We start from the raw sequence: 18,076 nt of genomic DNA, 5'->3' as shown, positions 1-18,076 counted from the left end.
CCCCACCATGAAAATGGTGATGCAAGTGCCTCCCTAATCCCAGCCACTGCCTGAACATCATATAGGGTGAACGACGGAGCAATTTGTTCCAGCATGAGCTTGATCGGCGTGTAACAGCACCCATCAGCTGTGCCTGTGAGGTATCAATGGAGGATCATTCCTGGTATGGTGAGGAAGACGCTATATGAAAGATTTTCTTTTACACAATTTTCTGATTTTTTCTGACGACGTCACTTGAGATGTTGGGATTGTATCTTTCGGATGTTGTGGTAGAAAATTCTTTTTGCAACACTCAGATTCAGTGTGACAATTGTGAACAACAGATGCAACATCAATATTTTGTCTACAAAGTTTCCAAATCATCATTGACAACAATAGATCCATTTTTTGTGTGCGATGTGTTCTTATGTTGCAACAGAATCTATTTTTTATGTTTTTTATGTTGCAACTTTGGTTTTGTTACATTGCAACTGCTACTACCAAATGTGTGTGTTCTAACATGGAAAGATGATTCATCTTAGCCTTCGTTACTTCTTCTGAAACATGCTAGGTCCCAAACTCATGATTATTAGCCCACTTTAGACAGCAGGTGATATTAATCAGTTTAATTCTTTATAGGGTATTGTTACTTTTTGTGTATTTTCACTGCAGTTTTCTAATGTCGCAGAATATATTTTCTGATATTGCAGTAATTGTCGATCCGTGGTTGCGACGAACAGGTTGGAGCTTCTGATGGGAAGTTTCCCATCAGATGTCTGAGTACCAGCAAATGCCCTTCAAGTATCCATCAATTAATATGAGGTACTATTGAGCAATAATCAATTCGCATATTGATCTAAAGAAGTGGTAGAAGGGCAATAATTAGTAGGTCTGAGATTTAATGTCTTCAATATTGATATTTTTAGGGTTCGTTTCCTATCACAAAAACTCAAATGCTGCAATGGATGTATGCAATTTTCTTTTCTCCACAAAAAGTAAATTATTTTACTGCAATTTTCTGGGGAAATTAGAACAAACACAATCATGGGAAAGAAAAGGTTATACCATCAGCTTAGGATTAACCAAACAATCACCAGTGCTGGCAGATTTTCTTAGCAGTGAACCCTGAGAAAAACAAGAATTAACCACGAATTCGTGACTGTAACCTTGTAAACGATAACCATGACCTAAATGGCAGCAACCTCACCTCTGGTGATTTTCGGGAGAGACTACCAAGTGGACCTTCCTGAACCTGCAAAGTAAAGATTTATAAAATCAACTCCTGAAAATTTTCTACTCAATTTAAGTAAAGAGTAATGTTAAGTTCAATTGTATATCCACCCAGTGCCTACCCCAACTTGCTTGGGACTGAAAGGCTATGTTGTTGTTGTTGTTGTTGTTGTTGTATATCCACCCAGTCACTTACCTTTGCAAGATCGACATTCTCAGATGTTACTGAAAAGCGGCCTTTAATCTCTACTACACTTCGCTTGGACTTGTCACCTGATGAATCTACATAACCTACAACGAGCAAAAGAAGGTTAATGCCCAAACGGCACAACAAATACAAACAGCAGATACATTGCCATGGGCATAATTTAGTACCAAAGCACGTCCACATGGGCACGGAGGTAGGAACTCTAAATCTATTTATTGCTTATTAATTGAAAAAGAAACAATCCTGTCCTCATATATAAAGGGGAAACTAGGCTCTTAATAATTAATATATAGAATTAAGGAAACAATTCAAATTTATCTTGTTTCTAACCAACAAAGCATATCCTAGGGTTGCCATGAACTGTACCGCGGTACAACACATGAATATTGTGCGCCTGCCCTAGCATGGCCTGGGGCTGCGCCATCGTGTCCCTCTAATGGGCTGGACAAAACATAAATATAGAAAACCTACAGCAGTGCCAGAATGCCAGCGCATATTTTTTATGTACACTAGTTAAACCAATGAACATTTGCAGTGATAATTAGGTGGATACTCATACCTCCTGAAGATCGAATAGGAGCTGACAAACTATTTGCAGAAGCACGAGTTGGCAGTGAAAGTGGACCACTAAGGCTTGCTGTTTTTCTCATCTCACTTCTTTGTTTGTCAGATATCATTTGCACAGCTGCATCCCTGTCATACACCAAACAGTAATAAGCACTCAGCATAACTAAATAATGACAGTCCATTAACCATGCCCAAAGTTTGTCTTTGGAAATAAAAATGCAATAATACCATTTATATATACATTAAGAAGCATATGCCTGGTCTACAAATAAGCATTTGTACTACCATAGCAAGATTTAAAAAAAAGGAACTGCTACAACAAGATAAACAGTTAATTCAGGAAATTCTGGCAGCAATAATTAGTGATAATAAAAACAAATTAACTGGGATTCTGCACTTTATCTGATGCACATTCATAAAGTTATAGCTAAATTTACAAAATATACTAGAATTTACCTAAAGAACATACATTATAATAGAACAATAATGACAAATCAGAACTAAATAAACTCGCGAAGCATTTTCATTTCAAAGTCACCCCATTCAGTCACTGCAGATCATGCCGTTGCAGAACAAAAATAGAAACCTAAAACGCTCTTATAAAAACAAAAAAACTTGAATAGATAGTACACACCTCTCAAAACCATAGCCCCTTTCAGCTGCTGAGCTATTGCTCCCACTAGAAGTCAGTTGTCTCTGCCCTACGTCACTTGTCCAATGATTCAACTCTGGATCTCGCTTTGATGTAGAGGGCAATGAATCATTCTCTCTTATGTTGCTTTCATATCCATCAGCCCTTCTTGTAGTGTCAGCATCGCTAAAATCAAAATCAAAATCAAAAGCTTCGTTCGTGGTAGGGCTGTTTCCATCCGAATTTAAAGTGCTGGCAAAGGCTCGCTGCCTGAAATATATCAAAACAATACATTTCACCACAAACACTATAACTTAAAACAATATAATAACAACTGTCAAGAATACTGATCATTCCATATCGATAGCATCCTACTGAAACCACAGGATAGAAGCTGAACTTCAAACTATTAAACTGTCAATCACTAGAAGATGCTAAAAAATATTGGCTTTACCTGGAGTTGAATTCATTTGCAGATGACTTTCCCAAATGGTTCCGTGAAGATAAATTCTGTTGAAGGACCAAAAAGTGACAGTTACATACAGGTATTCAATTGCATTTTGCTTCAACCTAACAAAATTACGACTTTGAAACAAGGTACGTAATAAACATTAAGAAACTCAAGAGTTCTACTGCAAAGATGAGCACATGCCAACTCTGCAACATATTTTGCAAATATTTCTTTTGGAAATAATGTTCAAGCTTTCTAAAGATAACAATCAAATAACTTCCATAGAAAAAAATAATAATCTACTAGACATTTTCAACCTCAATGTTTCTTGCAATGTCCTCGTCTTCTTTTATTTCTGGTGGCTCGTCATCATGAATCTGTAAATTTAGCCAGTTTAATGATAATTGTGAATGAATGGAAGGTCGAATGAAAATGAGGTCTATACTGGAAAAGGGAACCAGTGTAGAAGGATTACCAATGATGCTTGAGCCTTGAGATCCTCGATATCGAAGTTCCATGCACTAACACCGCGTTGATATTCACTCTGTATGAATCCATGCAGTTTTATGATAAGAAGGCTATTAAAATAGCCGTGGCATTTACCCAAATTCTACAACAAAAGGAATGCTGCTAATATATGGGACACGTGACTATTTACAGAATAGCATGTAGGGGCAAATACTCAGCATGACACATTTGTATGGAGACTGAACCAGATGAGTGAACAATACATGAGAAAATCAACTTCAAAGGTTTCTGAGATGTATCCATACCCCAATGTTCCTAGCACAGTGAATGCCTACCATTTAGACATGACATACAAGTATTATTCATATGTTGTTAGCCTTTTCAACGCTTAACAGTCAACTTGTTAACAAATTATTTGGAAGTATATCATAGACAGGTAGTATATGAGCAAATATTTTGTTATATGGTACTGAAATTGTTGGACTATTGTTGTCTATTATAATACATGTTCAACCAAAACCATCACAGTCGAAAGGTGCCATGTATACAATTAACTTCATGCAAGATCTGACTTCACATGGATGAATCCTGTTTACCAAAAAAACGCATGCACACTAAATAAAGGAGAACTTTCAACTCGTAACTCTAATCTAGCCAGAGCAGTACTGTAATGATGATAATTAAAAGTAGAAAAGGAACTCGGAATATGAAGAACGGTACCAAACAGAACATAAAAATGAGGAAAGGTATGTCACAAACCAGGGAGAGGGCCTCCTGTTCAGAAGAAGGCATTTTCTTCAAAGCCAATTGTGCTGCATCTTTAAGCTGGAGGTACACGGAAAATTCAGCTACATTTTCCATGATCAGGAGGGGTATTTCATGATAACATTAAGTAAGGCAGCATACCTGGAGAGCCTTTACACGGTCCCAGAGAGGAGGTAAACCAGATAAGATACTCTTAATAGTCAACTCTGGAGGCTTTGCATTTTTGAAAAATGAATGCTTTAGCAACTTCTCAGCTGTTGGTCTCTTTGTTTGATCTTTGACCAAGCACATTGCAACCATCTCTTTAAATGACTGGTCACAACTGAAAATGCCTACTTAGACAGGTAAACACTAGAACACAAACTACTGTAGCTAACCACATAAATGGCTCATAACTGATAATCAACTGAAAGGATAGGTACTACCTTTGAGAATCTTCTGTCACGTTCATAATCAAGACCAGGTGGTGCATTCTGGAGGGTCATGAGAAGAACCTACAACCAAAGTACAAGTTTAATATATAGGGTTGCCTGTGTTGTTAGGAATCACTAGATGATCTCATGAGACCATCTACCACCAGTTAGATTATGGGCTGGGTCATACAGGGTTAACAGGTAAGTGGTAATATTTGAAGACTTACTGCAATTTGCTACATGTCGCAGGGTATTTGGAATATTTATTACAATAGCTATTAGTGCAACAAACTCCGCCTATGTTGTCTCAACATAGCAGGTCCTAAGCCCTGGTAAAGGAGGAGGGTTGTGATAGGCGTAGCGAGCCAACGTTAAATCTAGCCATTCTAATGGGAATGAAACCCGAAAGAAAACCGTTGGGGCATAACCCTCTTAGCGACGCGCCATATCGGAGCCCGGGTATGGTGTTAAATGGGCAAGGGCCGGGCCGGCACCCCCTTGGTGACGCACCGTGTCGCGATCTAGGCATGGTGTCAAGTGAGCAAGGATCGGGTCATCGCTTCCTTAGTGGCGCGCTACATCGGCGCCCGGGTGTAGTGAAAAATGAGTAAGGGTCTTCACATCTGAGTCGACGGGTGCGAAGGGTAAGGAAGCTAGTCGAACCAACTAGAATCCGTTTAGGTAGTTGGAATATAGGGTCGCTTACAGGTAAGTTAAGAGAATTAGTTGATACCGCGATTAGGAGGCGTGTAAATATATTATGCGTTCAAGAGACTAAATGGAAGGGTCAGAAGGCGAAGGAGGTGGACAATACATGTTTCAAGCTTTGGTACACAGAGAGTCGCGAATAGAAATGGAGTAGGGGTTTTGATTGATAAGAGCCTCAAGAATGGTGCGGTGGGAGTGAGAAGGCAAGGAGATAGGATTATCTTAGTTAAGCTTGTCATTGGTGATATGGTCTTGAACGTAATTAGTGCGTATGCCTCCCAAGTAGGCCTTGACGAGAGTGCTAAGAGACAGTTTTGGGAAGACTTAGATGGCCTGATTAGAGCTGTACCTAGTAGTGAGAAGCTTTTTATAGGAGGAGATCTTAATGGGCATGTAGGTACTACAAGCGTAGGTTTCGAGACAGTTCATGGAGGTTTTGGGTATGATAGCAGGAATCAGGAGGGGGAGGAAGTTCTGGACTTCACGGTAGCTTTTGACCTGATGATAGCCAACACTTTCTTTCAAAAGAGAGAATCTCATCTAGTGACCTTCAGTAGCGGACAACATTCTAGCCAGATTGACTTTGTCCTCACAAGAAGAAAGGCCAAACGAGCATGCTTGGGTTGCAAGGTGATACCAGATGAGTGTGTTGTTTCTCAACATAAGCTTTTGGTGGCAGACTTTCGTTTTCAGGTGCGTGCCCGTAGGGATAAACAAGCTAAGATTGAAAGAATAAAGTGGTGGAAACTGAAAGGGGAGACGTCAGAGATATTCAGGAAAAGGGTTATCAAAGAGGGCTCTTGGAAGGAAGAAGATAACATAAACAACATGTGGCAACCAACATTCAGAAGGTGGCATCAGAGGTGTGTGGAGTAACCAAAGGAAGTGGAGGCAAGGCTAAAGATACTTGGTGGTGGAACGAGGAAGTCCAAAGGGCTATTAAAGAGAAGAAAGAATGCTATAGACGCTTTTACCATGACAGGAGTGTGGACAACATAGAGAAGTACAAGGTGACAAAGAAGACTGCAAAGCGAGCTATAAGTGTGGCAAAAGGTAGAGCGTACGAGGATCTTTACCAACATTTGAGTACGAAGAAAGGAGAGAATGACATTTATAGGATGGCTAGGGTTCGTAAGAGAAAGACAAGGGACTTCAACCAAGTTAAGTGCATTAAGGATGAAAGGGAGCATCTCTTGGTGAAGGAGGATGAGATCCGACATCGATGGCAAGAGTATTTTGATAAATTGTTCAATGGTGAGAATATGGACACAACATTTCAGTTGGATGACTCTTTTGATGACACCAATAGGCGCTTTGTGCGGAGAATCCAAGAATCTGAGGTCAAAGAGGCGTTGAAAAGGATGAAAGGATGTAAGACGATGGGACCAGACGGTATCCCAATCGAGGTGTGGAGATGCCTCGGGGACATAGCTATAGTATGGCTAACCAAGCTGTTCAACCATATTTTTCGATCAAACAAGATGCTTGACGAGTGGAGAAGTATATTGGTACCGATCTATAAGAATAAAAGGGATATTCAAAGTTGTACTAATTACCGGGAAATTAAGTTGATGAGCCATACTATGAAGCTATGGGAGAGAGTTATCGAGCATCGCTTGAGAGCAATAACACGGATCTCTATGAACCAATTTGGTTTCATGCCCAGAAGGTCAACTATGAAAGCTATTTTCTTAATAAGACAAGTTATGGAACGGTATAGGGAGAAGAAGAATGACCTACACATGGTTTTTATTGACTTGAAGAAGGCTTATAATAAAATACCAAGAAATGTTATGTGGTGGGTTTTGGACAAACATAAAGTCCCAACGAAATACGTCAGACTCATTAAGGACATGTACAACAATGTTGTGACTAGTGTTCGAACAAGTGGTGGAGACACGGATGACTTCCCAACTAGGATAGGACTACATCAAGGGTCAGCTTTAAGCCCTTATCTGTTTGCCTTAGTGATGGATGAGGTCACAAGAGACATACAAGAGGACATCCCTTGATGTATGCTTTTCGCGGACGATGTAGTGTTAGTTGATGAAAGCCGGACAGGAATGAACCAGAAACTGAAGTTATGGCGGGAGACTTTGGAGTCTAAAGGTTTTAGACTCAGTAGAACTAAAACTGAGTATATGAGATGCGACTTCGGCACTACTACTCGGGAGGAGGAAGATATTAGTTTGGAAGGTCAAATAGTGCCTAGTAATGATACCTTTCGATATTTAGGATCAATGCTACAGAAAGACGGGGATATTGATGAAGATGTTAGCCATAGAATCGGGTGGATGAAGTGGCGCCAAGCATCTGGTGTCCTATGTGACAAAAGGGTTCCACAGAAGCTAAAAGGCAAGTTTTATAGGACGACGATTAGACCTGCTATGTTGTATGGTGCAGAATGTTGGCCTACGAAAAGGCATGTTCAACAGATAAGTGTCGCGAAAATGCGTATGTTGCGTTGGATTTGCGGTCATACAAGAAGGAATCGAGTTCGGAACGATGATATACGTGATATATTAGGGGTAGCACCAATTGAAGAAAAGCTTGTCCAACACCGGTTGAGATGGTTTGGACATGTCCAACGGAGACCTCCAGAGACACCGGTACGTAGTGGAATCCTAAGCCAGGATAATAACGTGAAGAAAGGCAGAGGAAGACAGAAGTTGACTTGGGTAAAGGCAATAAAAGGAGACTTGAAATGATGTAATATACTCAAAGACTTAGCCTTAGATAGAAGTGCTTGGAAAACAGTTATTCACGTGCCTGAACCTTGATTGCTTCTGCTGGGTTTCAACTCTAGCCTACCCCAACTTGTTTGGGACTTAAAGGCTTTGTTGTTTTTGTAGCTATTAGCGCAACAATAAGAAATCAGAACCAAATGCGCAGGCCGAAGCATTACCTTCATAGGGGGGTATTTCGAAAATGGAGCATGGCCATGTGCAAGTTCAAGAGCAGTGATTCCAAATGACCATATGTCAGCTCTGTGCAAAAATGAGAATGGGTGTGAATTCATACTGTCTACCGATTGACATACAAAAGGCCAAACAAACAGCCATGAAAAAAGATAACACAAAATCTGTTTAGATGCAAGAGGAAGGCCATATATAAAGCAATTAACGGAGAAAGGTGATCTTTAGGCATCAATTTCGATTTCTAGGATAAATCCTGGCATCTTACGTGGAAGTAAATTACAGATATATACACAGTTAACATACTTGAAATTATATCCAGTGCCAGGTTGGAGCACTTCTGGAGCCATCCTACATAGAAAATTTGAAAAAGAAAAACATGTAAAAAATGATCTAGTTATTCAAATATTTATAGAAATTTGGTTAAGAAGTTACCAGCATGGTGTTCCTACAAATGTATTCCTAGATCTTTGCCTATCACCTCTATCAAACATACAAGCAGAAACACCAAAGTCTCCAAGCTTCACTACCCCAGCACCATCGATAAGGATATTACCAGCCTGTACAGTGCCAAATCGAGCAAAAATAAACAATGACTGATAAATACATCAAATGACTACAGTTTCTACCCAAAAATATTCTACTAATGCTAACCTTGACATCACGATGTATTTGACCCTGCCGGTGAAGGTAATCCAGAGCCTTAAGAGTTTCCTTTAGAATGGAGCCAATGACCGGCTCATCAAAACCTTCCTGGTATGAGATCTTCATTAAGTGTAAACAAGAACCCTCTGTCATGAACGGCATTATCACCCAAAGGCTATGCTCCACAACAAATGAGCAGTAAGCCCTGATGACATTAGGATGATCTATCAAGCTCATTATTTGAGCCTCCCTTTGTATTTCATCCTACAAATAATGTAACAGTGATAAGAACAAAATTCATTTATGCCTTTCATAAGGAAAAAGAAAGAGTCAATTGACACCAAGCAGTGAAGACATGCCACTCATTCAGCCTTAGAAAAGTTTTCACAACTTTGGCATTCCAAAACCTAGTTGATAGTGTTTCTGCTTTACAGTGGATTAGAGGGCGGGGAGGATGCCACTTCAAAGCTATGTTACAATTACATTACCACAGCGGAAGTTTGAAAAACAAATGCAAAAATGCCAAAAATGAACTACCACAAGTTGCTAGCGGATAAGAATAGCAACAGCCACAAAAGGTGGATAACAAGGAGAATTGTGACACATTATTGGCAGATAATGATCTGCGTGTGACCATGAAGTGACTGGCTTCCATTGGCAAAGGAGCAATTGCCTGCCAGCCCACCAGTGAATGGAGTGTTCAGAAGAAAGCACGGTCAGTATTAGTAAAAGGAACAAGTCCATCTAATATTCCAGTGAACTAATAGCTAAAAATAGAAGGCGATAGAATAAAAAGGTGCTTTTAGACGAACATTTTACAATGTTAGACATAATCTGCTGCACCCCAGTTTGAAACTGGTCGGCTCTGCCGACCAGTCCCTGTTAAGAGTTGGAAGCTGGTCAGATCAGCTGTCCAGTCCCTGCTGCTGTAGTAGTAGTGGTTTACTTCAGCCATGTAGAGTAGAGATAGCTGAGGAAAGCCCTGTGCCTTAGGAGTAGATAGTTGGTGTACCCTTGTACCTTAGGAGTAGGTAGTTGGTGTACCCTTGTCCCTTTGGAGTAGGTAGTTGATGTACTCACCAACAACTATGTACCTGATAGAGGTAATAGGACCTGTATATATACCAACCCAAGGCAATACAGCAAATCAGTTCAGTTGCCACAAACATTCAGAAGCAGAGCTTTCGGCCAGCGCTGGGTTTGTGTTGTGTGTGTGTGCTGTTTTCACCCATTTTTCTACCTCTAGCCATAGTGAGTGTGTGTGCTGGTAAGCTTACTGCTTACCTGTGCAGGACAGTCGAGTGACCAACAAGTGGTATCGGAGCCGTACAAGCGCCGTCGCCGGACTAACGGCTGGCAATGACGGACGGTTTGGAGATGGACGACAACAGCGGCGCTGCTGTAGCTGCCCAGCCACGACAGGAGGTCGTTGTGCGCACGGTGCGGGAGGTCAGCGGCACCAGCTGGCCGACGCCGACTCGCACCAACTATGGCGAGTGGACGGTGACCATGAAGGTCAAGCTCAAAACCCGACGGCTCTGGAATGCCATTGACAAGGGCACCGACAACGAAGAAGAAGACATGTCAGCGTTGGAGGCTATCCTCGCTGCTGTGCCAGCGGAGTACAGGGAGCCGTTGGGGGCGAAGAACTCTACTAAGGAGGCGTGGGAGGCCATTGCAGCGATGCGCGTCGGCTCCGACCGCGCAAAGGAGGCGACGGCATAGCTGCTGAAGCAGGAGTACGCCACCCTCAAGTTCAAGGATGGTGAGTCGGTGAAGGACTTCTCCCTCCGCCTGCAGTCGCTCATCAGTAAGCTGAGGAGCCACGGTGTTACCATCGACGAAGAAGAGACGGTCTCCAAGTACTTTCACTCCGTGCCAGCGAAGTACATCCAGATCGCTCTCTCCATAGAGACGATGCTGGACTTGTCCACCCTCACCATTGAGGATGTGACAGGCCATCTGCGGGCGGTGGACGAACGCATGGAGCAGGCCACAATAACGACGGACAGCGGCAAGCTGCTGCTGACAGAGGAGTGAGCTGCCCGGATGAAGGAGAAGAAGTCCAGGGAAGCCTCCTCCAGCCGCGGTGGCGATGGCAAGCGCCGCGGCAAGGCTTCTTCGGTGAAGAAGAAGGTTGACCCCAACGCCTGCCGGCGTTGCGGAAAGACAAGCCATTGGGCAAAGGAGTGCTCAAATCGCAAGCAGGAGAAGAAGGTTGAAGTTCATCTGACGCATGCTGATGATGATGATGAGGCCACTCTCCTGATGACGACGTTCTGTGCACTGCACGACGTTGAGGCCAAGGAGAAGGGAGAGGTGACGGCGGTGGAAGGGCACGACAAGGCTCTGAAGGCTGTCAACCTCGACGAACCGCATTGAAGCAAGGTGGTTGTCTCGCGCAACGTCGTTTTCGACGAGAAGGCGGCCCCCTGGGACTGAGACAGTCCGGGCACGGGGGAAGCTGGTGGCTTCACCAACACCTTCGTCGTCGAGCACTTTGTCATCCACGGTGGTGGAAACGCTGGAGAGGAGGTGCCGACCACTCCAGCAACAGAGCCGAGCACTCCTGGGGCGGTGCCGAGCACTCCGGGAGGGGTACCGAGCACTCCGGGAGGGGAACCGAGCACTCCAGGAGTGGTGCCGAGCGGTCCTGCAGTGGTGCCGAGCACTCCAGGAGGAGAGCCGAGCACTCCAAGAGGGGTGCCAAGCGCTCCAGGAGTAGTGTCGAGCGGTCCAGCAGCGATGCCGACCACTCTAGCAGAACAGGGAGGCCGGGGACCACCGATCGAGTTCATCTCCCCTCCAAGCGACATCAGCGAGTTCGTGGATGCCTTCCAAGATGGCGAGGAGGTCCGGTTCAGGTGGCTGGACAACATCATCGGCGAAGGGGAAGCTCCTGGGTTGGCCGATCGTTTTCTCGACGACCCAGAGCTGCTCCTGGTCAGTGCCAAGGAGCCACCAACGTTTGCAGTGGCTGAACGCGACGCCAATTGGCGCTGGGCGATGTTGGAAGAGATGAAGGCCATCGAGGACAATGGCACGTGGGAGCTGGTGGATCCACCGGTCGGCTGCAGGCCGATCGGGGTGAAGTGGGTCTATAAAGTGAAGCGGGACGAGTGTGGCGCCATTGCCAAGTACAAGGCTCGGCTCGACCCCGCTGCTTCGTGCAGCGTGAGGTAAGGCTGGATAACGAGCTGGCTCGGCTCGGCTCGTCTCGTTCTGGCTCGTTAAGATAACGAGCTAGCTCGGCTCGGCTCGTTATCCTAACGAGCCAGAAAGCCAGCTCGGCTCGGCTCGTTAAAAGCTTGAGCTGGCTCGTTAAGCTCGCGAGCCAAGTATAAAAAATACACAAAATATAATATTTGCATTTATCTAAAGTTTGAGAATAATAATAATAATATAAAAGAAATACATCTAGACCAGTTACCGGTCAATTTATAGGGTCTAGACCAGTTACCGGTCAATTGTAAAGTGCAAGACATGAAGTAATACAAAAACTAATATAAGTTTTGATACGTTTTTTCCTGGAAGCTTGGCTCGTTTAGCTCGCGAGCGGCTCGCGAGCTGGCTCGAGTTGACTCGTTATAGCTAACGAGCTAAAATCTTGGCTCGGCTCGTTATGGCTCGGCTCGGCTCGTTATCATAACGAGCCGAGCCGAGCCGAGCCAGCCACGAGCTGAGCGAGCTAACGAGCTTTGAGTTTTTCGTCCAGCCTTAGCGTGAGGGCATCGACTTCGAGGAAGTCTTTGCGTCGGTGGCGCGAATGGAGTCCGTTCGCTTGCTGTTGGCCATGGCAGCAGTGAAGGATTGGCGCGTCCACCACCTCAACGTCAAGTCTGCATTCCTCAACGGCGAGCTCGCGGAGACGGTCTTCGTCAAGCAAGTTCCGGGCTTCGTCGTCAAGGGCGCTGAGCACAAGGTGCTCAAGCTGCGCAAGGCGCTCTACGAGCTGCGGCAGGCCCCGCGAGCGTGGAACGCCAAGCTTGACGCCACGCTGGGCGAGCTTGGGTTCACGCGGTGCGCAACCGAGCACGCGCTCTACACGCGGCGACGGGGGAAGGAGGAGCTCGTTGTCGGAGTGTATATGGACGACTTGATCGTCACCGACGCGCGTGGGGAGGACATCGACAGCTTCAAGCGCGAGATGGTGGCTCGTTTTCGAATGAGCGATCTCGGCATGCTCTCCTACTACCTTGGCATCGAGGTAAGACAGGGGAAGGAGGCGCTCACGCTCGGTCAGAGCGTGTACGCTTCGAAGCTATTGGAGCGGAGCGGCATGGCTGAGTGCAAGCCGTGCGTGACTCCGATGGAAGAGCGGTTGAAGCTAACGAAGGCCAGTACCGCGGCGAGGGTAGATGCAACACTCTACCGGAGCATCGTCGGCGGTCTGCGCTACCTAGTCCACACGAGACCGGACATTGCGTTCGTCGTGGGCTACGTCAGCCGCTTCATGGAGGATCCCCGAGAGGATGACTGGGCCGCGGTGAAGCGGCTGTTGCGCTACGTAAGGGGACGATGGATCAGGGGATCGTCCTCCCCAAGACCGGCGGAAGTGGGCTGCAGCTCACTGTGTTCAGCAATGCAGACATGGTGGGGGTCATCGACGGACGACAGAGCACCTCTGGCGTGCTCGTCTTCCTCGGGTCGGCTCCAATCTCATGACTGTCGCTGAAATAGAAGGTGGTGGCGTTGTCCACGTTCGAGGCAGAGCATGTGGCGGCGGCCACAGCGGCGTGCAAGCTGTGTGGCTGCGTCGGCTGCTGGGTGAGCTGACCAGTGTGAAAGCTCACCCACCAGCAGTGATGGTGGACAACCAGCCCGCCCTCGCCCTCGTGAAGAATCCTGTTCTCCACGACCGGAGCAAGCACATCGACATCAAGTTTTACTTCCTCAGGGACTGTGTCGATAGAGGACAGATCGTCATCGAGTTTGTCGAGACCGGCAGACAGCTCGCTGACATCCTCACCAAGTCACTCGGGCGCCTACGGTTCATGGAGTTGAGGAAGATGATTGGCATGGATGAGGTCAAGACATCGGGTTAGCAGCAGGATTAGAGAAAGAATTGTTAAACATAATCTGCTGCACCCCAGTTTGAAATTGGTCGGCTCTGCCGACCAGTCCCTGTTAGGAGTTGGAAGCTGGTCAAATCAGCTATCCACTCCCTGCGGCTGTAGTAGTAGTGGTTTACTTCAGCCATGTAGAGTAGAGATAGATGAGGTAAGCCTTGTACTTTAGGAGTAGGTAGTTGGTGTACCCTTGTACCTTAGGAATATGTAGTTGATGTATCCTTATACCTTAGGAATAGGTAGTTGATGTATCCTTATACCTTAGAAGTAGGTAGTTGGTGTACCCTTGTAACCTTAGGAGTAGGTAGTTGGTGTATCCTATGTATCTGGTTGGGGTACTAGGACCTGTATATATACCAACCCAAGGCAATGCAGCAAATCAGTTCAGTTGCCACAAACATTCAGAAGCAGAGCTTTCGGCCAGCGCTGGGCTTGTGCTGTGTGCGTGTTGTTCTCACTCTTTCTTCTACTTCTAGCCATAGTGAGTGTGTGTGCTGGTAAGCTTACTGCTTACCTGTGCAGGGCAGCCGAGGGACCAACATACAAGTTTTGGATTTTGAAATTATGACGTCTATTAAGCCCCAAATGTACCGTACTTTCATTCTATTTAGAATGAGTTGAACCAATGTGATCTGCTACCAACCCAAAATATGAAAGATTTGGATGGAACAAAACTAGAAAATATGTGCTTAAACAAGCATCCAACTAGAACTTAGAGACACAGCCTCAACAATGAGCACTGATCCAAGGTATAAAGTAGAACAATCTATGCCTGATATCATGCTAGCTTATCATCAACAGTTCATCATATCAATAAAATGTACACGGTCAAAAGATAATAGAATCACTGTCCAAATATACAGTCTTAAATTTGCCTGAGTCTAATGTGCAGTGCAGAAAATTATGCCATGTGGAATACCAGAAATTAAAGAAACAAGAATGATTAAAAAAACAAATGGCAAATCACCTCTGCAAAAATGATTGTTTATCAAATTTTTTTTAAAAAAAACTGAAGTTCTATGTGGTCTTGGTCTATCTATATAGGAGTGTTAAACTGGCATGGAACTCTCTAGCAATTTTTAGTTGAAAAACTCCCAAGGTGACAACCACACTAAGTAAAAGACTGCTAAACTGGCATGGAACTCTTTAGCAGTTTTTAGTTGAAAAACTCCCAAGGTGACAACCACAATAAGTAAAAGAGTCACGAGAAGATATTTGAACCCTCCATCTCAACCACCCACGCCCACAATATACCAATGCAAAATTACTGCCCCAAAAAAGCTAAAATGCAGGTACATGCCTCTGTTGGTCTTTTCAACTGAGCCTTAGACTAAGCAACGACTATTAGTAGACCAAGTAAATGCGATGCTGTATCTACTTGATGTCAAAGCAAAGGTCCGAATTGATCTGGTAAGGCGTTACACGGATCAAAATTCAGCCCCGATTTCCAAGCCAACAAATCAATAGTAAAATCCACTGCAATCGACCAACGGATCTCTCGCTAGATCAAACAGCAGGTGGCACCCGCAGGCCGCAGCCAGAGCACCGAGCAAAACCCAGCGAATTACATGAGGGAGAAGGTGTGTGACAGGAGCTCACGATGTTGTTATTGAGCTGATCGAGATCCAGGCACTTGACCGCCACAACACCCTTGGTCGGCAGGAAGATCGCGCGGTACACGACGGCGTGCGCGCCGTACCCCACCTCCTCCATCAACCGGTAGTCGGCGGGATTCACAGAGAAGGACGGCGGCCCCGCGGCAGCGCCCGCGGCGCCCGAAGACGCCGCGCGCTTCACGCTACCGTTCCTCCCCATGATGGAAACCCGAGGGCCGGAGGAAGGCAGCAGCCCGCGCGTTCTTCCGGCGCAACCGACGGAGCTAGACTCGCCCCCAACACCGGAGCCGCCTGCCACCCGGGCGTTGACCAGTGTCTCGCGTAGTCGCGCGTGGACGGCGAGAGAGAGAGGAGGGGGAGAGCGGAGGGGGAGGAGGGAGGAAGAAGACGAGATGGCGAACGGAAGGACGCTTGGGAAACGAGGTCGTAAAAGGGCTGAAATTAATTATTTCGGCGGTGACGTGGCGGGGGCGAGGGGAGAGGTGCGGTGCGGGACCGACCTGCGGCGATGTGCTGGTACAGAAAGTATGGCACAATGACAAGTAGGCCCTCGTACTGCTGGGTCCCTTTAGCAGCGGGGCACAAGGCGGGTGACTTCAAGGGAGGCGCGTGTCGCCGACTGCCCGGTAGATCTCCGCCTCCCGATGCTGGTCATAGCATGGGATTGTCTGCGGAAAGCAGTTGTACGACTTGTCAGCGTTAGTTGTCAATTTTGGGAAGCGAATGTTAATAAACGAGAATTTCGAGATATTGTCTCCGTACAAAAAAATGTAGATTTAGAGCCAGGTCGTGTTCGGCTTACCAGTATTCGATTTTTTCGACTTGTTTTTTTAGTTAGAATAGTGTTTTTCTCTTACAACTATTCAGTCAGAATAGTGTTTTCCAGTCAGTTTCAGTCAAGTTTCATACCAGCGAACGGGGCCTAAAAACAGACTCAATTAAATTTATTAAAAATACATTAGCATTTATATGACCGTAAATAGATATATTATAAGAACATATTCTATAGTTAATCTAATAACAATTATTATACATCATAAATATTAGTCTACTTAAAAAGGTTTGCCACTTGTAAAACAAGAGGTACATTATTATTTTTAGGAACGAGAGAGTACATAGATAATTATTTTTAGGACCGACAGAGTGCACCATTCTCAATTTTCTCTTTCTAACCCGAATCAGAGAACGAAAATGAGGTGATCCTTTGCCCTCCGACGACCTTTCCCATCGTATATCCCTCGCTTCCTTGCTTGTCGCTCGAACCACCACCACTGGCCCTAATCCATATTGGAGCACCAGCTAATAACTATGCTAGCTCTTTTGCTTCGGTTGGGCTAAGTTCCACTAGTAGTACCTATTCTCCACTCTGGATTGGTGGGTCTCAAACCAAGTACAACTCTAGGAGCCTCCCAACAAGAACTCCAAAAAGTAACTATCGAGAACCAATACTAGGGTATCCGAAGACTGAAGAGAGAGAGCTAATAGTTATCAACATTAATTCATCCGAGCAGTCAAGAGCGCGACTACAGCTCCAACCGACCCCCAGGTGCGCAGGCTCCGCCTCACCGACCTCTGGGTCGGGGGCCCCGCCTCGCCCGGCCTCTGGGGGCGGGCCCCGCCTCGGCCGACCTCTGGGTCGGGGGCCCGCCTCGGCTGACCTTTGGGTCGGGGGCTCCGCCTCGCCCGACATCTGGGGGCGGGCTCCGCCTCGCCCAACCTCTGGGTCGGGGGCTCCGTCTCGCCTGACCCCTCAGGCGCGGCTTCTGACGGAAGCCCGTACCGCCGTCAACCACTACAGGCCAAAAAAGTGCAACCCAAGGTCAAACTCCTAGCATCGTGCAGGGAGCGAGCACATCTCAACATGCCCCGTGCCCGCGACATGTCACTCCAGGGAACTCACATCACCAACAGTGATGAACGCGTGGTCACTATGCTGCCTACTCCCTATACGGCCGCTGACCAGCACGCAAGTTCGCCGCGCCACCTGCCAGGACGGGATGGGATGTCACGACTCGCTGACAACACCGGGGCGTGGCGTCAGCGGTGAACAAGCGTCCGGCATGGAGCTGTCTCTGTCACCATCTGCAGTGTCGGCGGGACCCGCATAAAGAAAAACAAAGGCTCGGCGGTCCTGGAAGCCTTCCTCTCCTTGGCTCTTCTCGTTGTGTAACATGCTCTTCCCCTTCGTCTATAAAAGGGAAAGCAGGATGTCCTAGGAGGGGGGTTCACCACTCTCTACACGGCTGTAAACATCAAAACACACGCCCCAGCATGCCTTAGGAGCACACGTACATCAGAGACTTGGGACTTGTCCCTCTCTTGCTCGTTTGTAACCTCTACTACAAACTTTGAGTGCTAGTAACACGAGCAGCAGCGACAAACTAGACGTAGAGACTTTTTGCCCGAACCAG

At 46.0% G+C, this 18,076-nt stretch overlaps 1 protein-coding gene across 1 annotated transcript; it reads right to left on the bottom strand.

Annotated features, from left to right (window-relative positions):
- Positions 1-6: 6 nt before the first annotated feature.
- Positions 7-16,073, bottom strand: LOC136531777 (serine/threonine-protein kinase BLUS1-like; the record flags this gene model as incomplete). The annotated part of the gene is made up of 17 exons (XM_066524420.1): positions 15,649-16,073; positions 8,990-9,244; positions 8,771-8,895; positions 8,642-8,686; positions 8,326-8,407; positions 4,725-4,793; positions 4,441-4,611; positions 4,294-4,359; positions 3,542-3,610; positions 3,384-3,443; positions 3,070-3,125; positions 2,619-2,885; positions 1,977-2,110; positions 1,406-1,500; positions 1,187-1,231; positions 1,045-1,104; positions 7-133 (listed from the first exon to the last, which is right to left on the bottom strand). Coding segments are annotated over exons 1-17 (1,942 nt in total), but the record flags the coding sequence as incomplete, so codon positions are not given.
- Between the last annotated feature and the right edge of the window lie 2,003 nt (positions 16,074-18,076).

This window comes from Miscanthus floridulus, unplaced genomic scaffold (genome assembly GCF_019320115.1).
Source record: "Miscanthus floridulus cultivar M001 unplaced genomic scaffold, ASM1932011v1 fs_435_1_2, whole genome shotgun sequence".
Lineage (NCBI taxonomy): Eukaryota > Viridiplantae > Streptophyta > Magnoliopsida > Poales > Poaceae > Miscanthus > Miscanthus floridulus.
Note: the sequence above shows the minus strand (reverse complement) of the source record. Positions and strands in the feature narration are given on the sequence as shown.